Source organism: Cadophora gregata (genome assembly GCF_030347475.1).
Source record: "Cadophora gregata isolate MNR1 chromosome Unknown scaffold_3, whole genome shotgun sequence".
In the NCBI taxonomy this organism is placed as follows: Eukaryota; Fungi; Ascomycota; class Leotiomycetes; order Helotiales; family Ploettnerulaceae; genus Cadophora; species Cadophora gregata.
In genome coordinates this window covers 16542-35699 of record NW_026695926.1, presented here as the reverse complement: position 1 = coordinate 35699, position 19158 = coordinate 16542, and the positions used below count along the sequence as shown (strand labels likewise).

Below are 19158 nucleotides of genomic sequence, written 5' to 3'. Positions count from 1 at the left end.
CTCGTAACAAACCGAGATGTCCACCAACGCAGAATATATAATTACACAACGGCAAGCGTATGCAGCTTGCTCGAACGGCCTCAAAGATGTGTAGATCTGGATAGCGACGTGTTTTCAATGCAGACAAGGAGGTTGGTTGTGATGGTTTCGCAGAAAGGGGACGGAATTGAATCGTTATCGGATGCAGCAGGCCTGGGATGACGGGACGGCTATCAACAGTCGCAGAGCAGTGCAATGATCGTACAAACAGCGGCCGTGAGGTATCAAGCACGATGCATGTGGCTCCAGGACTCGATGGAATCGATGCGGCTGGAGAGGGTGAGTTGAAAGGGGTGTGAGTAGAGTGGAGTGAAGAGAAGAGGTTGGCAGGTGTCGAGGATGTTGGAGTCAAGCGTGTCGCAGATGGCGGCTTTGCCTCCTGGCTGACAATTCCTCAGTCGAACCAGCTTCCGGAGGGGGCTGAAGACGATTGGCAGAACCAGCAGAACTCGGAATAAGGCCAATAACGCTCGACTGTTGTGCTGTCACAATGTCGCAGTCGTTCTCGTCGGTCGGAAGGTCGGTCCTGGGATGTTGGAAAGAAAAGGAAAGGAAAGAAAGTTCGAAGGGTGCAGTGCAGCAGAGCAGCAGAGCAGCAGGACGGAGACGGAGACGGAGACGGAGACGGAGTGGAGTAGGTCGCCAGCAGAAGCACAGGCGGTGGGTGGACCAGTCTCGAGTGAGGGCGAGGGCGAGGGCGAAGGCAAGGGAGGCAAAGGCGGTGGAGGGAGTCAAATCAGGTGGGCCTGAGCCTGAGCCTGAGCCTGAGCCTGAGGAGCCTGACTGCCTGACACCACCAGAACATGAACATGAACATGAACATGAACTGGACGTGGAAAAGGCCGTGCTCGAGGATCCTTGGCCTTGGCCCCCTGCCTCCCTGGCCCCCTCAAGATTTGCTGGGCTGGCCTGGGCTGGGCGAGGGAGGATGCGCTCCGGCTCCGATCAAAATTGCCAGGCAAGGCAAGGCAAGGCAAGAAATATAATGAGAATAATAATGGCCGTATGTGCGATGCAGGTGGGTTTCGCAAATTGCTTAATACCAAGCAGTATTATAGATATGTTTTCATTGATTCTATGGTCAAACAGCACTGTGATATGGTGATGTCGGCAAGGAGACAGGTCTTATGCAATGCAATGCTACCTCTGCTAGCCGTGATGAGGGAGGGGAGGCACTGGCAATGCACCCTGCCTGCCTGCTCTGTCGGGTCGTGGTGGGACTGCCCTGGGGAGGGAAGCAGAAGCACGGAATGTGTGTACCTACTGTAGACTCTAGACGTGAAGGCTTGCAGGAGAATTATGGAGAGAAAGTAAATAACAGAGGGTACTCGACCCCAAACAATGATCCAGCTGCCGAGATTGACGGGCTTCTTTGGGAATGCTGCAAACTACTGTACTGTACGGGGTCTGCACTGCTTCTGCACTGCACTGCACTGCACTGCAATGCAGGATGCTGCGCTGATTCTGGCGTTGAAATTCGACCTGGTTTGGTTTGATTTGATTTGATTTGAACTCTAGGCGAAGTTGGCAGCAGCAGTTCTATCTCTTTTTATGGCAAAAATCGTCCAAATGATTGGGCAAGTCTTGAGGTTTGGCTTTCGCTTTGGCACACAATGGGGATGGCGGCGGCGAGACGTGGTTCGCTGGGTGGAATGCCGTCTGGGCTGTGGCGACGAGAAACATCGTAATGACATTGGTGGGATCGCGGCCATGAAATGCAATTGGAAATGCAACCTGGGGGTCTCTCATGCTGCTGCTTCTGCTGCTCCTTCCCCAAGCCGAGTTACTCAGCAGTCGAAGATGAGAAATCTTGCAAAGATAATTTCACTATCAGCCTTTGGCTTTCCATGGCTCTCTCTCTGGCTCTCTCTCTGGCTCTCTCTGCTCTGTTCTTGTTTTGAGTTTCTTTGCTAATCTGATCTATTAATGTTTTTTTGCTATGTTTACACTTCACGACTCAAAAGCCAATTTCAAATCTCTATATTGGTATCCATTTCGCCCATCAATAAGGTTAGAGTTGCGAATCGGAGGCCAAGACATCAGATGAGGCCCATGCCAGCTATTCATGCTGTACCATAAGGATCCTCTTTCTTCCTCATCTCTTCCAAAACCTAAGACAGATCTACGCAGCTGTCTCGCTTTCCCACAGCACAACAAAGTGCTGACCATCAGCCTGGCAGAACGGAACGGTCAGACTTCAACAAAGACTCCCGGACCGACGACGATCTGAGGGGTCCAGTGCCCGTGTCGCCGCCCGCTGTGCGATCGAGTCAGTTCAGTTCAGTCCAGTCCCGCCCGTCCCGCCTCAACTCGCCTTCGCCTCGTGATTCTTTTGATCTTTCTAGAAGCTGAGGATTCTACGTAGAAGGGCAGAGAGAGTGCTGATGGAAGCTCGCTATGATGATGATCCATCAGCAAATACGATGCAAGCGCATCATACCTGAACTGAATCAGCACTGCCAATAAATGGCCAAAGCTCCACCTCATGATCTCACCCACTACCTTTTCTCACCATCTCACCATCTCACCATCTCACGACATCACTGCTGCACCTTCGGCGAATTCCTTTCGACTAATCCAAAAGCACACTCCATTCCAGGCCAATGTGCTCATCCTAAGCATATCGTCGTGTTTTGGCATACTAGCCTGCAGTCCTTGAATATCATACATTATCACGACCTCCTCAGCTGAGATTCTCAGCCTGATAAAATGTTCGTAATTCAGTGCTAAACCGACCCGACCTCAAGAACCGAGAAAAGGGGTCCAGTCCAGGCCAGTCCAGTCTATGTCTACCAGGGAGGTAGCCTCCGAGGCTCTGGGATATTAAGGTAAGGTAGTCTCCGCTTCCCCGTCAATAGTTCTCTTTTTCACGTCAAACAAATGCTACTCAAACCTTGTATCATATCGATTCCAATGAACAACGAAACACTTTTCCGGAATTCGCTCGATTCCATTCTGAAAAGCGCCTGGGATAAAAATGCAATCAATATCCCCACAGCACTGCAGCACAGACACCTGCCTGGCTGCTACCCGATCCGATCGGATTATCTGAGTTCATCATGCGAAAAAAGTTGTGCAGTACCTACGGAGGTATGCCTCTGCCAGTTCATGTGGATGTGGCGGCGGTGAAGCCGAGCTTGGACGTGGCGTGAGCGTGCGTGCATTACAGATGGCACGTCCAGTCCACACCTACTGTAGCTCTGTAGGTACAATCCACAATTCAGATTAAGCAACAGAGAAAGATCTTGGTTCTTGGTTCTTGGTTCTTGGTTCTTGGTTCTTGGTTCTTGGTTCTTGGTTCTTGGTTTTGGTTTTGGTAGGAGAGTTCCACTACTGTAGAAGCGATCAAACCTTCGGATCTTTTCACATGATGCGATGTCAAACTGGCTCAAAGCGCTGTTTAACTCTATTTTCTTGTCACTTTCGTCTGAATTGTAGGTGGAGACAGTCACACGATTGGCTGCATCTTTCGTCTGATGTATTTTGATTCGTCTATTGCGGGCATTGCGGTTCTGATTATTTACCAAAGAATTACGTGCTCGTCCACTATTTTCCTTCCCTTTTCGCTTTGCATCCAGCTTCTGTCCTTTCCATGCCGTACATCTAGAGTACATGCCACTATCCATTCCTTCCAACAGCCTCTCATCCTCCGCAGCTCATCACGCACTCATCCTTCCCCTCACCTAGCCGCCAACCGCCCTCCCAAACGCCACGCCCTCAAGGCCCGCCCAATACCACGCTCTGCCAGACTGCCACCCACACCTTCCCAATCCCAGCCAACCATCTCGCATCCCAAACAGCATACAGGCGCCCATCACAGCGCTTACCTCCCATTTCCTCTTCTCGTTTCCCCTTCGATCTTCGTACTCAAGATCTGATTGCTGGCAGCTTGTCGAATTATATTATCCAGACGCGAGTGCAGGGTTTGCTTGACGCTGACGCGCTGTTCGCTGTCTGCTGTCGCCATTCTGTTATCCTTGCACTTGTTGGTCAGGTATCTCCTGAGTTGAGTTTAGCGCCTTTTTTCTGCCAGTGCATGTTAGATTGTTGATTGCAATTCAGCCTTGTTTGTTGGTTCATTGTTCGTTGGTTCGGCACTTGCCTCCGTTGCTTGCTTATCAGTCCAGTCATTTGTTTGTTGGTTTCTTTTATCTGGCACTCTCCAAGGCGTTCTTGGGAGAAGAGGCTCACTGGGTGGGTTTGCGTTTGGCTCGAGCATTACCTATGTCTGTGTACATGAGGAACCCCGCCTGCCTGCGTTTGTTTAACTCCCTTATCTGCAACGACGGTAGTGCCATGCTATGCAATGCGCTGCGCTGCCATGCAGCCTGATCATTTCTCCCCTCGTCATCAGGCCATCCCGCTTTCAAACTGTAGTGGCGTTCATTCCTCCCGCTTTTCTGTTCCTTCAACATCACGTCCTGGCGAAAAATCGCCACATCACGTGTTATTCGCTTATCCAAACCCCCTTCATCCTCCTTTTCATCTTCCATCAAGCTTCCCATGCTGTACAGCCTAGATAACCAAAATCTCAGTCCTCCGAATCCAGATCCTCAATATTGCGATGACGCCGTAGTATGCCTCGCTTCCAGCCAATTGCAACACTATGCATTTGATGACAGGATTCTGGATCGGGGTTTTGAAACGGTCACTGTTTGGATTTGTTTTGGTCCGTGGCGCGGGGCTTGTCTCTGATATTCAGTTGTACTAAAGCGAGCGCAGTTGTACCGAGTCCCGATACGAGATAAAACAAATTATCTGAGGAGTTTTTGGTCATGTGTTGCTCTGTTGTGCTGTGTTGTGTTTTGGTCTGCTCTGTTTGTCCCGTCGGGACTTCCTCTAGCAAGATTGAGAGTGCTACTTAAGATCTTTGCACTATAGATACCGAAGAGGAATAATACGTATATAATACATATCTCGATACCTCCCAACTGCCATAGAAGTCTCATGTACTTGACTTCCATCCTAGGTATAACCCAACTGCTTCAGCGAGCAAAATTGAGGAAGCTGAGTGAGGAATCGCAGATACAGCGTCATCAATTAACATAAATGGATACAAGATACTCACATACGTGTCCCACACATGTTTTTCGCTTGTCCTACGCTGTTCTCAAGGGAGAAACCCCCTCCCTTTTGTCCATTCCCTTTCCTCTTCCTCTCACAGCTAGCCTATAAAAAAAAATCGACTTCCTTCTTCTCCCTCAGAGTTTACCACCTTGAACGTCCTCAGCGAACCACAAAGCATGTCTTGTTTTCCACAACCCCGGAGGAAAACGTTCTCCAAAAATCCCTTATCAAACTTACTTACTCCATGCTCCTGGTCCCTCCCTAACCCTAACCCCACCTAGTACATCCCATCCCATCTACCCTCTTCCCCAGTCCTTGGACCAAAACCATTAATGTCAACGGACCAACTAAATTGCTTTTCCAATCTCAATCCCAACCCCCCATCTGCCACCTCGCCCCACTTCTACCTCAGACGCCATCTGGCGGGAACCATACCTGCTAGGCTCAGCTCCCCTGACATTCGGACTCTTCCAACTCTTCATTCAGTTATGGGCATGATACTCCAAAAGACAAATCAATGCTTCAAATTTTAAAGGCCTCGAGACTTCCCTGTAGATTATTAGTAGGAGAAAGGCTGCTGTCAATGGGAAGCTCTTTGGGGTAGCGATGGAGGTGTTATAGCCACAATCAGATCAAGCAAAAATAAGGCCAAGATGGAAACAGAAGAAGAATCCTCCATCCCATTTCATTCATGTTGTCGTGTCATCATATCATCCTCAAAGCCTGGGTATCGTTTCCTGTGCTGGATCTGTATCCAAAATGTATGAAAGAGCGATGACGCTGCCCAAACGCCAAAAATATATCTTCGATCAATCGTACAATCAACCAACCATCCCATATGCGCCCCTTCCCATGCTTAGCCAATCGATACAAGTGTTCAAATGATCCGGGTGCTTAGACGCTTCTTCTTGATGCGCTTTACTTTCTCTTCCTGTGCAAGCTGCTCGGGTGTCTTTTGAGCGTCGCGAACCAGCTTGTCATTGTAAGAAGTTAAAATTCTCTCCTGCAAATATTTACTGCGTTCTTCAGCCTAGTGATATTTCAATGAGAAAGACTTTGCTGTTTGGAGGATGTAGATAACTCACAGTAAGTGTTGCAAGGAATCTTTGTCTCATACTTGGAGTGACGCAGTGCTCAAGTTCAGGGGTCCACTTTGGAGTACTATAACGCGCGTGATAGGCTCTCATGTAGTCTCCGAACGTGTACTGGCCGTTCTCCATCTCGATGTCTGGGTTGACGGAACTTGCTACTTGTTGCTCGCTGAATGCAGCTGATCCAAGACCCGTGGGTGCTTTACGGCGATTATTCATCTTTGGGCGTGGAGGAGGGGCCATGCTATGTGTCCTGGCATAAACATTTTGAGCCTTCCACGTACTGTTCTTCTCACTACGGCGAATGAAAGACTTGCGACCCTCGATGATAGCCAAAAACAAGTTGACGACGCTCGTGGAACTCGTCTTCTGCTTAAGATCCGCGTTATGAACAGTTGACTTTGTGGAATCGTTTGCCAGCTCCTCGTAGAATGAATATTTGCGATATGCATCAGGCAACAAAGCTACAATCTCATGACCAAAGTAGCCAAGAAGCTTCTGGCAAGTTCGGTACTCGTGAATACTGAAGTCCTTGTAAACGGCCGTTCCAATTGCTTTGACAGAACAGTCTTCATTCTCCTGGCATCTTCCGTTGTCAACCATATGGCAGATCAAAGCGGCGAGATGAACAGGAATTGAAGCATTAGCTGGAGCTCCTCGGGGGTACTTTCTGGAGATGTAAGGGCCGTGGTAGGGCGAGTCGATGCTAAGCGTGGTGCTGATTTGGGTGGCGAAATCTTCTTCAAATGGATTTAAAATGTTGCCGTCATTGCCTACAAGGTTATGTTCTTCAGGGCCTCCCTCTTTATTATTATACTCTTCAATCTCATCCTTTACAAAATCACTTTCCTCGTCGGAGTTGTCTGCAACAGGATAGAAATATGGAGCGTCGGGCTCTGGTCCAAATGGCTGAATTGCGAGGCTTGGTTGAAGATCAGGACATCCTTGTTTGAACCACTGATAGATAGAACTCCCTTGCAAAACCGTGGCATTGTCGGCAATATCGAATTGGTTGAGAAAGAATTGCTTGTATTCTCTGCAGCGGAGAATCCACTGATGTTGCGTGTCCGTGGCACCAATGTGAAAGGCAGTGAACTACAATCCATCAGTATATAGTTGCAACACCAACAATAGTATACTTACCTCTCTTAATATCTCAAGGATCTCGTCATCATTACTGTTCCAGGTTCGGGCAGATTTGGGGTCCTCGTACCAATCCTCAGTGAAGAACTTCAAACCGATGGCCTTACACATATTTGAAAAGACTATGCGGTACCCTGGGTTGGGACGAATCTCAAAGTATCCAGTTTCAGAGAGTAGCCAAAGAGCTGGAGCTCGAGTGTCTTCGGCAAGACCAATGGAGAAAGCAAGAACATTGTCAAGGGTAATGTACTGTCTGTTGAGATCGGTAAGCTTTCCATGAGTGTATTTGATCACTGAGGATTGGCATCAGCTACGATTACAAAACACTGAAGGTGGTGTAACGAACGTACATTCAGATCTTTGGGCCTCTTCAACGACTAAGAGACCAGTTACTTTGAGTTCAGACGCACGATTGTCCTCTAGTTGATGAATGACGTTTCGGGCATAATCGGCTTCCGTTGCGGAAAGTCCAGGTGGCACTTCAACGGTGACATCCTCAAGCAGGTAACCTGGGAGATGAATCAGCATACGGTGGAGGTGAACTCAACTGCAAGTTTTGAGACCAAAGGCCGATCCAAACATCAGATTTCCTGGAGCAGACCAGGGCGGTGCCCGAGAAGACAAGCAGAGGAGAGGGGATGGAAGAGCAGCAGTGGAGAAGAGAGGAGGTATAGACTCACTCGGGTAAGTCTCAAACTTGTCAACAAGGTTCGGGGCGATAGGCTTGATGGCAGCGTTCTCCCTGTAGATGGCACGCGGACCAGTGCCGTGAATTGCCATACGAGCCTGAGACTCGGTGGACTCATCACTGGCAACGCTGTCGACCGATGAGGCCCGGGGACGAGCAACCACTGACGAAGCACGGGGACGACCACGACCACGCTTTTGTTGCTTGGCGGCCTCTTTTTGGAAGAACGACATCGTTTGAACGACGACCTGGCTAAATTCTGGGAGGTCTTCTTCGGACGCGTTTTGGCCGTTAGGGATGCCGAGGTGGAGAGAAACGTAGTTGAAAGTTAACAGAAAGGGATAGGTCCTCTCCGGAGCACCCTTACTATCACTCTCACTCTCAAGCTCCAAACTTGGCACAGGGTAGCTAGTAGCGCGCTTGGAAAATGTCTCAAGGTCTGGAATCAGCTCCTTGAGTTCCTGAATATCCGCTGGAGTCGCATTTGGAACGTCGGGAAGGCTTATGAAGACCTAAAAGCCGTTGAAGGCGAAAGAGGCCGAGGTTGGTGCGTCAGAAGATGGGGAGACAGCGGAGAGTAGCCGCCGCAGGTCTTGACGATCTTGTTGACGTTGACGTTGACGTTGACGTTGATGTTGATGCAGATGCAAGCTGCCGCTTGATCTTTGATTGCGGATAGGCTATTCCCAAGCTCATTGTCGCTGCGTATTCGTACTCGAGTAACGGGCCAGTAATGAGTGCTCGTTTCGAGTACTCGTAGCGCGGTGCATAGAAGCCATATGGATGGATCTTCACTGCGCGTGCCTGCGTGCTAAGGTATACGTAGGGAGGGATAGAGGCGGTCGGCAGTGAGGCTCAAGGCTCGTTTCCCGCCGCTTGGGAGAGCGTAGGTACTGTACTGTACTGTACTGTACTGTACTGTACTGTACTGTACTGTAGGCTCGAGTTAGAGCGACAGCTGGAGTGGAGTGGAGTGGACAACAGACTGAGAGAACCAGCCAGCCTCCATGGCATGGCCAGCCTCGCTGGCCTCCCTCCAGCGCTGCCGAGCAATTGAACGGAACACGATAAGGCACAGGCACTGGCACAGGCACCTGCACAGGCACATAAACACCCCTGCAGCAGTATCGCACCACACCACACCGCGTCGCCTGTGCAGCGCCCAGCGAAAAAATTCACTGGCTGCACGAGAAGCAGACAAACTAACTCCTGCAGGCCTTTCACTGCACTGCACTGCACTGCACTGCACTCTTTTTTGCCCTGCCCTGCCCTGCCCTTTCCCCCCTTCCCCCTCTCTTCTCCTCTCCCCCACTGCAAAGGCTGGACGAATGTCCGCCACCACAATCTGGAGGAGGATGACGCCAAAGAAGATCATGGAGGGCGTTTTTGGTACATAATTCCCCCTATCCGATTGTCAAGTCGGCAGGAACAGACAATTACACACAATTGCTAACAGAGTCGCAGCGGTTCATAAACCTACCGGCATTTCTTCAGCGCAAGCTCTGCGCGATCTGCAACATCACTTCAACCCCTCCGAATTATTTGCGCCATGGTTGGAAGCCGAGAGAGCCGCTCGAGACCGCGAGGCGCATAATCAGCGCAAGAGACGGAAGGACAAACGTATCCAAGTCAAGATCGGCCATGGCGGAACCCTCGACCCCCTCGCGACAGGAGTCTTGATCGCAGGAGTTGGGAAAGGGACCAAGTCTCTCCAGGACTTCCTGCTGTGTACAAAAGTCTACGAGACCGTTGTACTATTCGGCACAAACACTGATACCTATGACCGAGTGGGAAAGGTCCTCAAGCGAGCGCCGTATGAACACATCACCAAGGATTTGGTCGAGGAGGCTTTGGAGCAATTCCGTGGGAAGTTCATGCAATTGCCCCCACTCTTCTCTGCATTGAAGATGAATGGTAAGCCATTGTACGAATATGCAAGAGAGGGCAAGGAGATACCCAGGGAGATTGAGAGGAGAGAAGTCGAGGTCTTGAACTTGGAGCTGGTTGAGTGGATGGAAGGTGGAACACATTCTCATGTTGCACCAACAGATGAAGCTGGCCATGCTGAGATCAACGTTGCCAACAAGCTTTGGAAGCAAGAGAACGTCCAACCAGGTACTCTCAAGGGGAAGTCGAGTCTGGAACAGACTAGCATCAAGAATGAAAGTGTGGATGGAGAAGCAAAGGATCTTAGGGGGCCTGAATCCAAAGAGACTGGAACAACGAGCATTGAGTTCGCCAGTGGTAGCACTGAAGCGGACGAGGTACCGGATAAGATAACTATTGATGGCGTGAAGGAGGAGGAGAAGGAGAGCATTTCAACAGGTGAAAAGGCATCAAGTGCCACTACAGAGGAAGCTAGCACCCTTGCAAAAGAGAGCGCATCTACATCCAACGTAGCAACCGACGAGGAAGCCACGGCCCGCGAAAACTTCGAGCAAAAGAAGCGCAAGCTCAGCGAAGATCAAGACGATCTCATTCTGGAACGTCCACCGACCAAATCCCGCAAAGCACCACCTCCCTCCTCCGCCGAAACAGCCATGATGTCCGGCGGCTTACCGTCTCCTTCTGAAGACTCGGCTCCACAACCTAGCATCGAGACTTCTCCTGTGGGAGAATCTTCAGAAGACAGTAAAGTCAAAGGCCCACCAGCAGTCCGCCTCCGCATGACTGTCACGTCCGGCTTCTACGTACGCTCTTTATGCCACGACTTGGGCGCCGCTGTTGGATCAGCAGCGCTTATGGCTGAGCTAGAGAGGACTAGACAAGGAGAGTTTGAGCTGGGTAAGAATGTGCTAGAGTGGGAGGAGTTAGGGCAAGGGGAGAAGGTTTGGGGTCCTAAGGTGGAGAAGTTCTTGGATGAGTGGCACGAGAGGACGGAGTCGAAGGCTTCGATGGAAAGGAGTGCAAAGAGGGAGGAGGCCTAGGGGGTATCGTATGGGCTGAGAATCATAGAGAGGTCCTACTACTGCTTGATGGCAAGATAGGGGGAAAAGTCACAGATCTGGATAGGTGCTAGCGATTCTGGCATCGGATCAGTCAGAAGGCTAGCCATCGCAACTCCGCCGAGGTGGAGCTTCCATCGGGATGAAGCTTCTCGGTTGGTCAGTACTTGCTCGAGCAGATTTGAGTTCCTGCCAGCAGTACGTGTATATTAGGAAGCGGGATACAAAAGCATAATCTATTTTATTTCGCTGAAGCCATCAAGTGCAGGCATTCGCTTTGTTGAGGTGCAATCGGGCTCTGAGCATAACCAAAATCGCGTGTTACAGTCAGGGGGGTTTGTTTGGCATTGCTTCACATCTCTTGGTCAAACTTTCTTCTTGTTCTTGACCTCATTTTAGCCATTCAATCCTTCATTTTGATCAATGTGTCACGATTGCTTTATGGCCATGCCATCACCCCAAATCAGTATCTCTCTTACTTCCCTTGAGTTGAGAGAAGCTCTATCATTGTAGAGATACCATGTTCTAATGTCATTTTGCTCAACCAAGGTTGTGTTTGAGAGCGCTCTCTGCATCGAGCCGTGCAGCTTCTTAACATTCCCCATATCTTGTGCCCATGCAAGGATCTTTACAGTTATTGCCAATATGTAGTCCTGCAACTCACAGACCCGAGTCAGTGGAGGCAGAGGAGTCGTTCAAGAGAAGAAGGCAAGAGAGCCTGGGATAGCGCTTCACCGCAACGCAAGCTTTCGCTCAGTGTGGTGTACATGTCGCATGTCTCGCAAGATCCTTGTTATTGAATCCGGATCCTGCGATAGTCTATCAATGGTGATCAGAAATCGCTATCCCGCGCCCTCCGAACGACCATTTCTGTCACGACTGCATTATGTCTGGACGTATCACTTTGCGTCTCAGATCCAGGGTGTTTGGAGGCCAGAATTTTAGCCTTCAAATGAGCAAGGGCAGATCTCTTTTGCCAGGGAAGTTACTACACTCAATTCTAGCGTCAGCATTCGGACCTACCTGTTCCCAGGCTCCTGCAGCGCCTCTTTGAAATGTCGGGCTGAGCATGCTATCATTGGCCTGCAAGGTGTTGGTATTGTAAATTACCATAGACTTTGACTCTGGAATGGCATCCGTTCTGGTCTAGTTCTGCAGCCTCGCAGCATGAGATAAAAGAACTTCTCGGTTCCCTTCCTCTACAATGTTCTATCTCCATTCTCCAGACATCATTCATCATACCACAATAGCCCTATTTGAAGTACAGTCTCCCAATGAGTGAGTCCCTCCGCATTCAAGCAAAGCAGCTCTCGACTACCAGCCTTGTGCTCGAAATTTGTGGCTTGGCTTGCATCCAGCATTTATCCGCACCGCATTAGCTAATGATAATATGGTGGATATTATCAACAGAAACGGCTATTGCAATAGCATTTGGTGTTCTCAGTGCAATTCTTAGTCTTGTTGCGGTGATCATCGGCTATTTCACTCTTCGCTTTATGACAAGCGAAACCCGCCCGCTTGCACAACTTGACTACCAAATAGTATGACTGCACATAGATGGCCATGGCTGGCAGCTTTTAATATACTATCGAAAACAATTCATTTGAGACAACATTACCGTATGGGCACATCTTCCATCATGGACATACGCACTTCATGACCATGAGGGACAACAATGGTGTTCCGAAGGTAGGTTTCGGTATTTCCGTACCATGATAAGAAAGCTTATTCATGTATGTGAAGATTTCGCTTGGTGTTCAGAGACCTAAAATCTGCGAACAAAAAATATCCGCCTTAACGGAACTTCACTGGAACAAGTCCTGGACTTTTGGAGCTGTGAAGTCTTGTCGCACCACTTCAATTATCGTTGATCCCCCCACACCAAATTTCAACATCCTTCTGCCCGGATTTTCAATCACTTTGTCACTCTTTATGTCAGGGAAACAACTTCCATCAATTTCTTTCATGTGCTCCCAGTCTCCTTTCCATTTCAATGATTCTAACAGACTTTTGGCTAATGCTTTCTTTCACTTGCCGACAAACAAGCATTGTTTACTTCCCGCATTGTTGACGCCGCACCCCTTTCCCCCAGAACAATGGTCATTATCCGCAACAGCCCTCAATCCCAGATCTATTAAACATCCAAGTTTTTCCCAGCTTCATAGCTCTATCTTCAGAGCTTTGCTCAATCAAGAAATCGACCAATAGTTTCCGAAATCGCACAGAACTATTATGAAGTCTCCCGGTTCTTTGTAAGATACCAAGTTGTTCAAGCAGATTTCCAGACCCACCCAGACACAATGTCAACACACACATTCACACACGATACAAAGAAGTGCAACCTCCACTCCCGCCTCAGAGCCTGTGCTCATGGACATCGTTCCCCCAGCGACCCCACTTCCACAATTCGAGAAGTCTACAATGAAAATTCAAGCCCGGAAAGCTCGCCACCATCCGGTTACGCCACTTTCGAATGCCTAGCATGCAAATTCCCAAGCGTTCAAACCCAAAACCAACACGGGCAGTCTCCATCTCCGTCTGGGCACGCATTCGACCCATCGCCCTACTCCCCCACTTCCAACTACTCTAGCTATACGGACTGCTACTACGCCGACGACGAAATCACCAGCAGCGACAGCGACATCGAAGCCGATATCCAAGCCTGGCGCTCTATGGTCAACGATAATGGGTACCGGGACACAGACGGTGAGTCGTTCACCTTCGAACACGAAGAAGAGCCTCTATTCCGAGACGAAGGTATAATTGATCAGGTCGATGAAGAGCACGGGTGTGCCTATGCCTATAATGACAGATCCGACGGGTATGATGGATTAGGCCAGATGTGGATGTTGAATGCAGTACAAGCATTAGTAATGGGCGCGTTCATTCTCATTCTTGTGTCGGTGGTTTGTATCCTGATTGCGGTTCTTACAGGGGGGAGTTCCTAATTGCACATTCCGCGAATTGCTGAGATCGCACAGAGCAAAGGTCTTTGACAGACCAATACATCGTTTGTTTCGCACTTGAGCTCTTTTGAGCCAATATGACACGTTGTCTAGTCCTTTGTCTCCCTGTCTTGAAAGAATGAGGAATAAAGGATGCAGATTAGAATTTTATACCATCAGAACCATGCAATGGTTTCATTTATTTTCTTCTTATGATCAAATGCCACTGCACAAAGAATACTGCGAAGGGAGTTGTCATGCGCACGACTGAGTTTGCACGTGACATCACCTAAGGATTTTCTGTGTGCTTGAGAGGATGTACTTGGATGTATATTATTTTTCCAAGCTTATCTCACCTGGATATACTTAGTCGTCATACATGTCTTTATATAGTTAGCCTCGTTTGTTCAACCTTATATTCTGTGGAGTTACATCTCATTCCCATTTACCAATCAATCTACAGGATTCCTCAATCTCTCCAAATGGGCGACAAAACATCTATTTATCGACATATAAAACAATAAACATCTTGGAAAGTATGCAGATGCACTTTTTCATACACATTTGGTGAGCAGCAGCACTCAAATGCTAGCAAAAGGAAGTCATCAGTCCTGCAGTCTAATATCATGTTGTTCACCTGTGGCTAGCTTTCCGTGTTACTGGCTGCCACCAGGACGGGTTTTTTCCAGCTCCGAAAACCTCTGGCATATACATCTAAGATATGCATCTCTGACGAATGCTTCTGCTAGATGTAACGGGTCAAATCAGCAGCCACTGCTCGCTTAGCTGCCCAAGAATGGCTGAGCCTTTTCCCAAGCAAAATAAAGAACTGGGTAGTTCCTCCTACCCTGGCGTATCTTATCCGGGCGTAGTTACTGCATTTAAAAGTTTGCTCTGTCCAAAATAGATAATATTTCCTATCCAATCTCAACTACCGACCTGGCAGCACCTGAAATCAGCATCTTCCATATTATTCACTTCCTAAGTTTCTTTTGCCTTTGCGAGAATCCAAACTCTTTATTCCCCCCACTTTGTTCACTTCCTCTCCTCACCATTTAGACAAGTGAAATATTAGAGGAGGAACAAGCATGACCTGCCTCCACTTTCTATCCAACACATTCCTATACCTCGGATCTTCCACCTTCTTGCTCGTTGGTGAACTCCAAAGCTCAGCCAACATGTTTCCGTTGAGAGCCGAAATAGCACCTTGACGCACTAGAAATATCTGTATGACTCTTACCCGGTCCTGAACATGCAGCGTCGGCTGCTCCGACGACGTACTTACCCGTTCTGAAGATTGTCGCAGGCTGGGAATCCGCATTCCGCTCTCTGCCTCGGATTTCTTGGACTGAAGGGGAGACGGGGGTAGACGCAATTGCCTGTTGGTGTCAGCACCAACGAGCGGGAAAGTTGATTCATCTGTAGCTTCTTCTCTCTCCAGGACACGGGTTTGCGGTAGACAGTGAAGCTGGGAGACATGGTGAGAAATAGGAGGGGATTAACAAGGACATAGCGACCAATTAGGCAAAATGTAAACCTCACACTCAGCTGCCAGAGGGGTCTCAGGGGCTGAATTATATGGTATTAGTACGTCTAAGGAGAGAAAGGAGAAAAAGAGCGTAGGGCTCTCCTAATATAGGTAACTAAGCTAGTGCACGTGACCCACAACATCCCTCCTCCCTATAAGCGTTCTCTCTGAGAACGAAAGTACTTTTTTTAAAAAGAAAGGAAAGAAAGAAATAATATAATAATACTCTATTTACTAAGTTAACTGTCCTAATGCTCCTTAATCTTAACTACCTTACTATTTAGCACTAACCTTAGCTTATTATCTAGTACTATTTCCGCCTTACTATCTAGCGTTCGTATTAACCTGTTCTTATCCTCCCTATCCTCTGTTCTATTCTCTATTCTATCCTTTATTCTAGTCTGCTTCAGGTGCCTAGGCTTCAGGGTTTATAGCCTCTCGCTAGAAAGCAACTAAATCCTAGAACTTCTTAAGTGTCTAGCTCTATATAATAATATTCTTGGAAAGGTAAATAAATTAGCGGTCTAACTTAACAGGGGAGGGTAGCGTGAACTCAAGGCTAAAGATTTACTTATTATCCTTAGTGATAATATTAAAACTAAGGGCTAAGATACTACTTGAGATATTAAAGATTCTAGTAGTAACTAGGCTTTCTAGGAGGACTATAACTACGGGGCAGAGGTAGTAGATATAATTAAGTTCTAAGTAGATAATAGTATAGGCTATATTATTAAAAGGAAGGAGAAGGGAGGCTTCTAGAACTAAGTAGGTATTAAAGAAAACAATAAGATTATCTTTATCCTTAGAAAGTAAAGTAGCGTAAGTAGCGAGCTAGTTCTAGCGGAGCGAAGTAACTAAAAACTAGGCGTTAAAGGAAGAGTATTACTTAGTAATTTCCTAGAGTCTAGGAAAGAACTAATCCTTAGGAGAAGCGCTATCGAAAGAGAAATTAGTATACTTGCAGAAAACTAACACACTTATACTATAAATATCAGAGATTATACGAGCTATTATATCTTTTTCAGTCTCGATCTTAAGTGCCTTATAGAGCTTAGGGTAACGCTTTATATACAGCTCGCGTTCAGCGGCTAAATCAGTATCAGAGATAATATTAGTACTAAATATATTAGTAATAGTCGGCGTAGCGGAATAGGTCTTAGGATTATACTTAGTACTGTATTTGTAGTATACTAAGTACTTAGGATATTACTTAGTCTAATAGACACCGGAATTGCGATAAAGAGAGCACTTCGACTTAGGGCAGTCCTTATACTTATATTTAGTACTTGTGCAGTAACCGCACTAAGGGAGGGGGCAGGTGTTAGTTATATGACTAGTATCCTTGTAATACTTATAAACCTTATATCTCTTTACGATATAACCCTCTAGTCCGCACTTTTAGCACACGAGGATAGCTTAACCCTTCTTATAGAAGGTCTTTAGCTAAGGGCATTCGGCGTTAAGGTATCTAAGAGCGTAATAATTAGAGCAGATAGATCCTATTCAGGTATAGTTGTTCTTTATATAACTTGAACGATAGCACTTAGAGCAGACTCTACCCTCTTCTGCAAGAACAGAAGTAATCTACTTATGTCCTTAGGAGAAAAGGAAATACTAGGTATTTATCTTAGTGCGATTAACTCTTAATATAGAAGCTATGTCCTTTACTCTGTTAGCTTGAGAACTGACGGATTCTTCTATAATAAGACGGAGATAGCTGTATTTCTAATATATAGACATAATAAGATCGTCCCAAGGGGTACTAGTAAAGTTAGTAATTATATCCGAAAGCTGGACTATAATAGAGAAGGAAGTACTAGTTCCTTAATAAATATTATAAGTTAAGATAGAGATCTTACGAGTTAGATCCGGAAGAAGGACTCTATTCTTAAGCTAGTTTATAATACTAAGGTAAGGAGATAGAATCTGAACTATAAAGTTCTTCTTATCTAGATATCGATCTTAATAGTTAGTAAAGAAGGCGTAGAAATAGTTAAGGAAACCTAAGAGCTATTATTATTAGCTAATATTAACTATAGATAGAGATCTATCTAGCTTTAAAAGCTTACTCTTTTCATATAGAGCTATAATCATATTAGAATTAATATTAAACTCGTGCTAAAAGAAAGCACGTATAAGCTTAGTCTTAGGTATAATCTTTCCCTTATTACTATCTACTATAGTAGAGTTATAGTAGTAGTTAAAGAGTATCTTTACTAAGTCTACGTTAAATATACAGAACTAGATATTAAGGAATATTCTGCTAATACTAAGATCGCGAAGTTAAGTAAAGAAAGAGTATCTCGGAAAGTTTACCTAAGGAGTAAAGATATCTTTCACGATAAGAGACTAAAAGTAAGGCAACTTCTGCTCTTAGTCTCCAGATAAGATACTTAGTGAAAGGGACTTAGTGTAAGTACTTATTAAAGCAGAGAAAAACTAACGTAGAGATTAGTAATCCTTATCTTTAATAAGAAAGACCGGACTATAGGCTTATATTATAAATAGACGGAGAGATATACCGTAAGTAGTAAACAGAATATTAGCGCTTACTAAAGTTTTATCACGAAAGAGATTTAAGAGTTCAGTAATCTCAGCGTTCTTAATACTATTATTAAGAGGATTCTTAGCACGCTTCTTTAAGAGATTAATCAGAGTATTCTAAGTATCTTATAGATTAGTCTTAATAAAGTCGATTATAGCCTAGAATAAGAATAAGAAACGGAGCTTAGGATTAAGTCTTAAGTTACTACGCTTCTTTTAATTATTATTAGCGTATCCGAGATTATTAATAAGCTCTTAGACTACAAACTCAGAGGTAACTTCTGTACTTATAAAATCACGACATGACTTAGGATTATACTTAGTTAAGAAGAGGTCAGACTCTATAGTCTAAGTACTAACGTAAATAATCTTAATTAGCTTAGTAATCAGATCGAAGGCAGATCTACAGTAAGAATAGAAACAGTCTGCGGCTTTATTAACAAAGGAATTACTATTTATAATAAAGAGGATCTAAGCTAGCTTCTCTCTAGGGGCCTAAGTGAAAGCTACTATAAGATATTCAACGATCGTGGTTTTTCCTACGGCAAGTACACTAGAGATAAGATAGACACTATAAGTAAAAGACTTAGGGTCTATTATAATCTTACAGTAATAGTCCTTTTAATAAGGTCTAAGGCTAGAACTAAACTTCTCCTAGTTAAGAGAGCAGAAGTTACAAAGAATAACTTCTTAGTAAGGCAGGCTCTAGTCGCCTCTAGTAGAGAATTCTGCTATATAAGCTAATAAGCTAGTTATAGTAGCTCTTAGGGAACAATCTAATTTAATGAAATTATTTAGGCCGCGAACTAGGTCGTTGAAAGTCGAGTTACTAACCTTTATTAAGATAGAGATATATCGTGTACTGTAGGGAGGAGCTTCATGTAGTATGAAAGTCTTGATTTATTAAGGTATTCTAGAGCTCCCCTATAAGAGGAAGCTCTAGGAGTTCTAGTTATATAAGCAGCCTCTGGTTAGCTGGAGCGCCTTAGGGAGTGCCTCAGGTGCGTCAGGTGCATAATACACCCCCTCGCTTAGCTTTATAATAGTAAGCGAAGCGATATAAATAGTGCAGATAATACTACCTGAACCACAATAGAAGTTGATACTAACTAATAGCGTCAGGTCTCAAGCGCCTAGTAGCTCTAAATATATAAACTAGGTAGGTCCC

At 46.2% G+C, this 19158-nt stretch overlaps 4 protein-coding genes across 5 annotated transcripts; 3 read left to right on the top strand and 1 right to left on the bottom strand.

Annotated features, from left to right (window-relative positions):
- Positions 1 to 272: 272 nt before the first annotated feature.
- On the top strand, positions 273 to 789 carry ONS95_008633 (uncharacterized protein; the record flags this gene model as incomplete). The annotated part of the gene is made up of 2 exons (XM_058502172.1): positions 273 to 334; positions 438 to 789. 2 exons carry the CDS (start codon positions 273 to 275, stop codon positions 787 to 789), a joined length of 414 nt encoding a protein of 137 aa, XP_058361099.1.
- A 2695-nt stretch (positions 790 to 3484) lies between these two features.
- Positions 3485 to 8942, bottom strand: ONS95_008632 (uncharacterized protein). Of its 2 annotated transcripts, XM_058502170.1 has the most exons (4): positions 8021 to 8942; positions 7691 to 7849; positions 7341 to 7633; positions 3485 to 7292 (listed from the first exon to the last, which is right to left on the bottom strand). In XM_058502170.1, the coding sequence occupies exons 1-4, from the start codon at positions 8259 to 8261 to the stop codon at positions 6132 to 6134; spliced, it is 1854 nt and encodes a 617-aa protein (XP_058361097.1). In that variant the 5' UTR covers positions 8262 to 8942; the 3' UTR covers positions 3485 to 6131. The 2 variants fall into 2 exon arrangements, with proteins under 2 accessions (XP_058361097.1, XP_058361098.1); XM_058502171.1 differs by lacking the exon at positions 8021 to 8942 and having other exon boundaries at positions 4598 to 6136; positions 6192 to 7292; positions 7341 to 8018.
- Positions 8943 to 9035: 93 nt separating this feature from the next.
- ONS95_008631 (uncharacterized protein) lies at positions 9036 to 10955 on the top strand (the record flags this gene model as incomplete). Its single annotated transcript, XM_058502169.1, has 2 exons — positions 9036 to 9417; positions 9493 to 10955. The coding sequence occupies 2 exons, from the start codon at positions 9036 to 9038 to the stop codon at positions 10953 to 10955; spliced, it is 1845 nt and encodes a 614-aa protein (XP_058361096.1).
- A 2318-nt stretch (positions 10956 to 13273) lies between these two features.
- Positions 13274 to 13921, top strand: ONS95_008630 (uncharacterized protein; the record flags this gene model as incomplete). The annotated part of the gene is made up of 1 exon (XM_058502168.1): positions 13274 to 13921. One exon carries the CDS (start codon positions 13274 to 13276, stop codon positions 13919 to 13921), a length of 648 nt encoding a protein of 215 aa, XP_058361095.1.
- Positions 13922 to 19158: the final 5237 nt, after the last annotated feature.

Excerpts from the sequence above, each read along its gene's own strand:
- ONS95_008632 (XM_058502170.1), bottom strand. The coding sequence starts at position 8,261 with ATGTCGTTCTTCCAAAAAGAGGCCGCCAAGCAACAAAAGCGTGGTCGT. Across the intron at positions 7,850-8,020 it reads CAAGTTTGAGACTTACCCGA|GTTACCTGCTTGAGGATGTC; the intron begins GTGAGTCTATAC and ends TTCATCTCCCAG. Across the intron at positions 7,293-7,340 it reads TCCTTGAGATATTAAGAGAG|TTCACTGCCTTTCACATTGG; the intron begins GTAAGTATACTA and ends GATGGATTGTAG.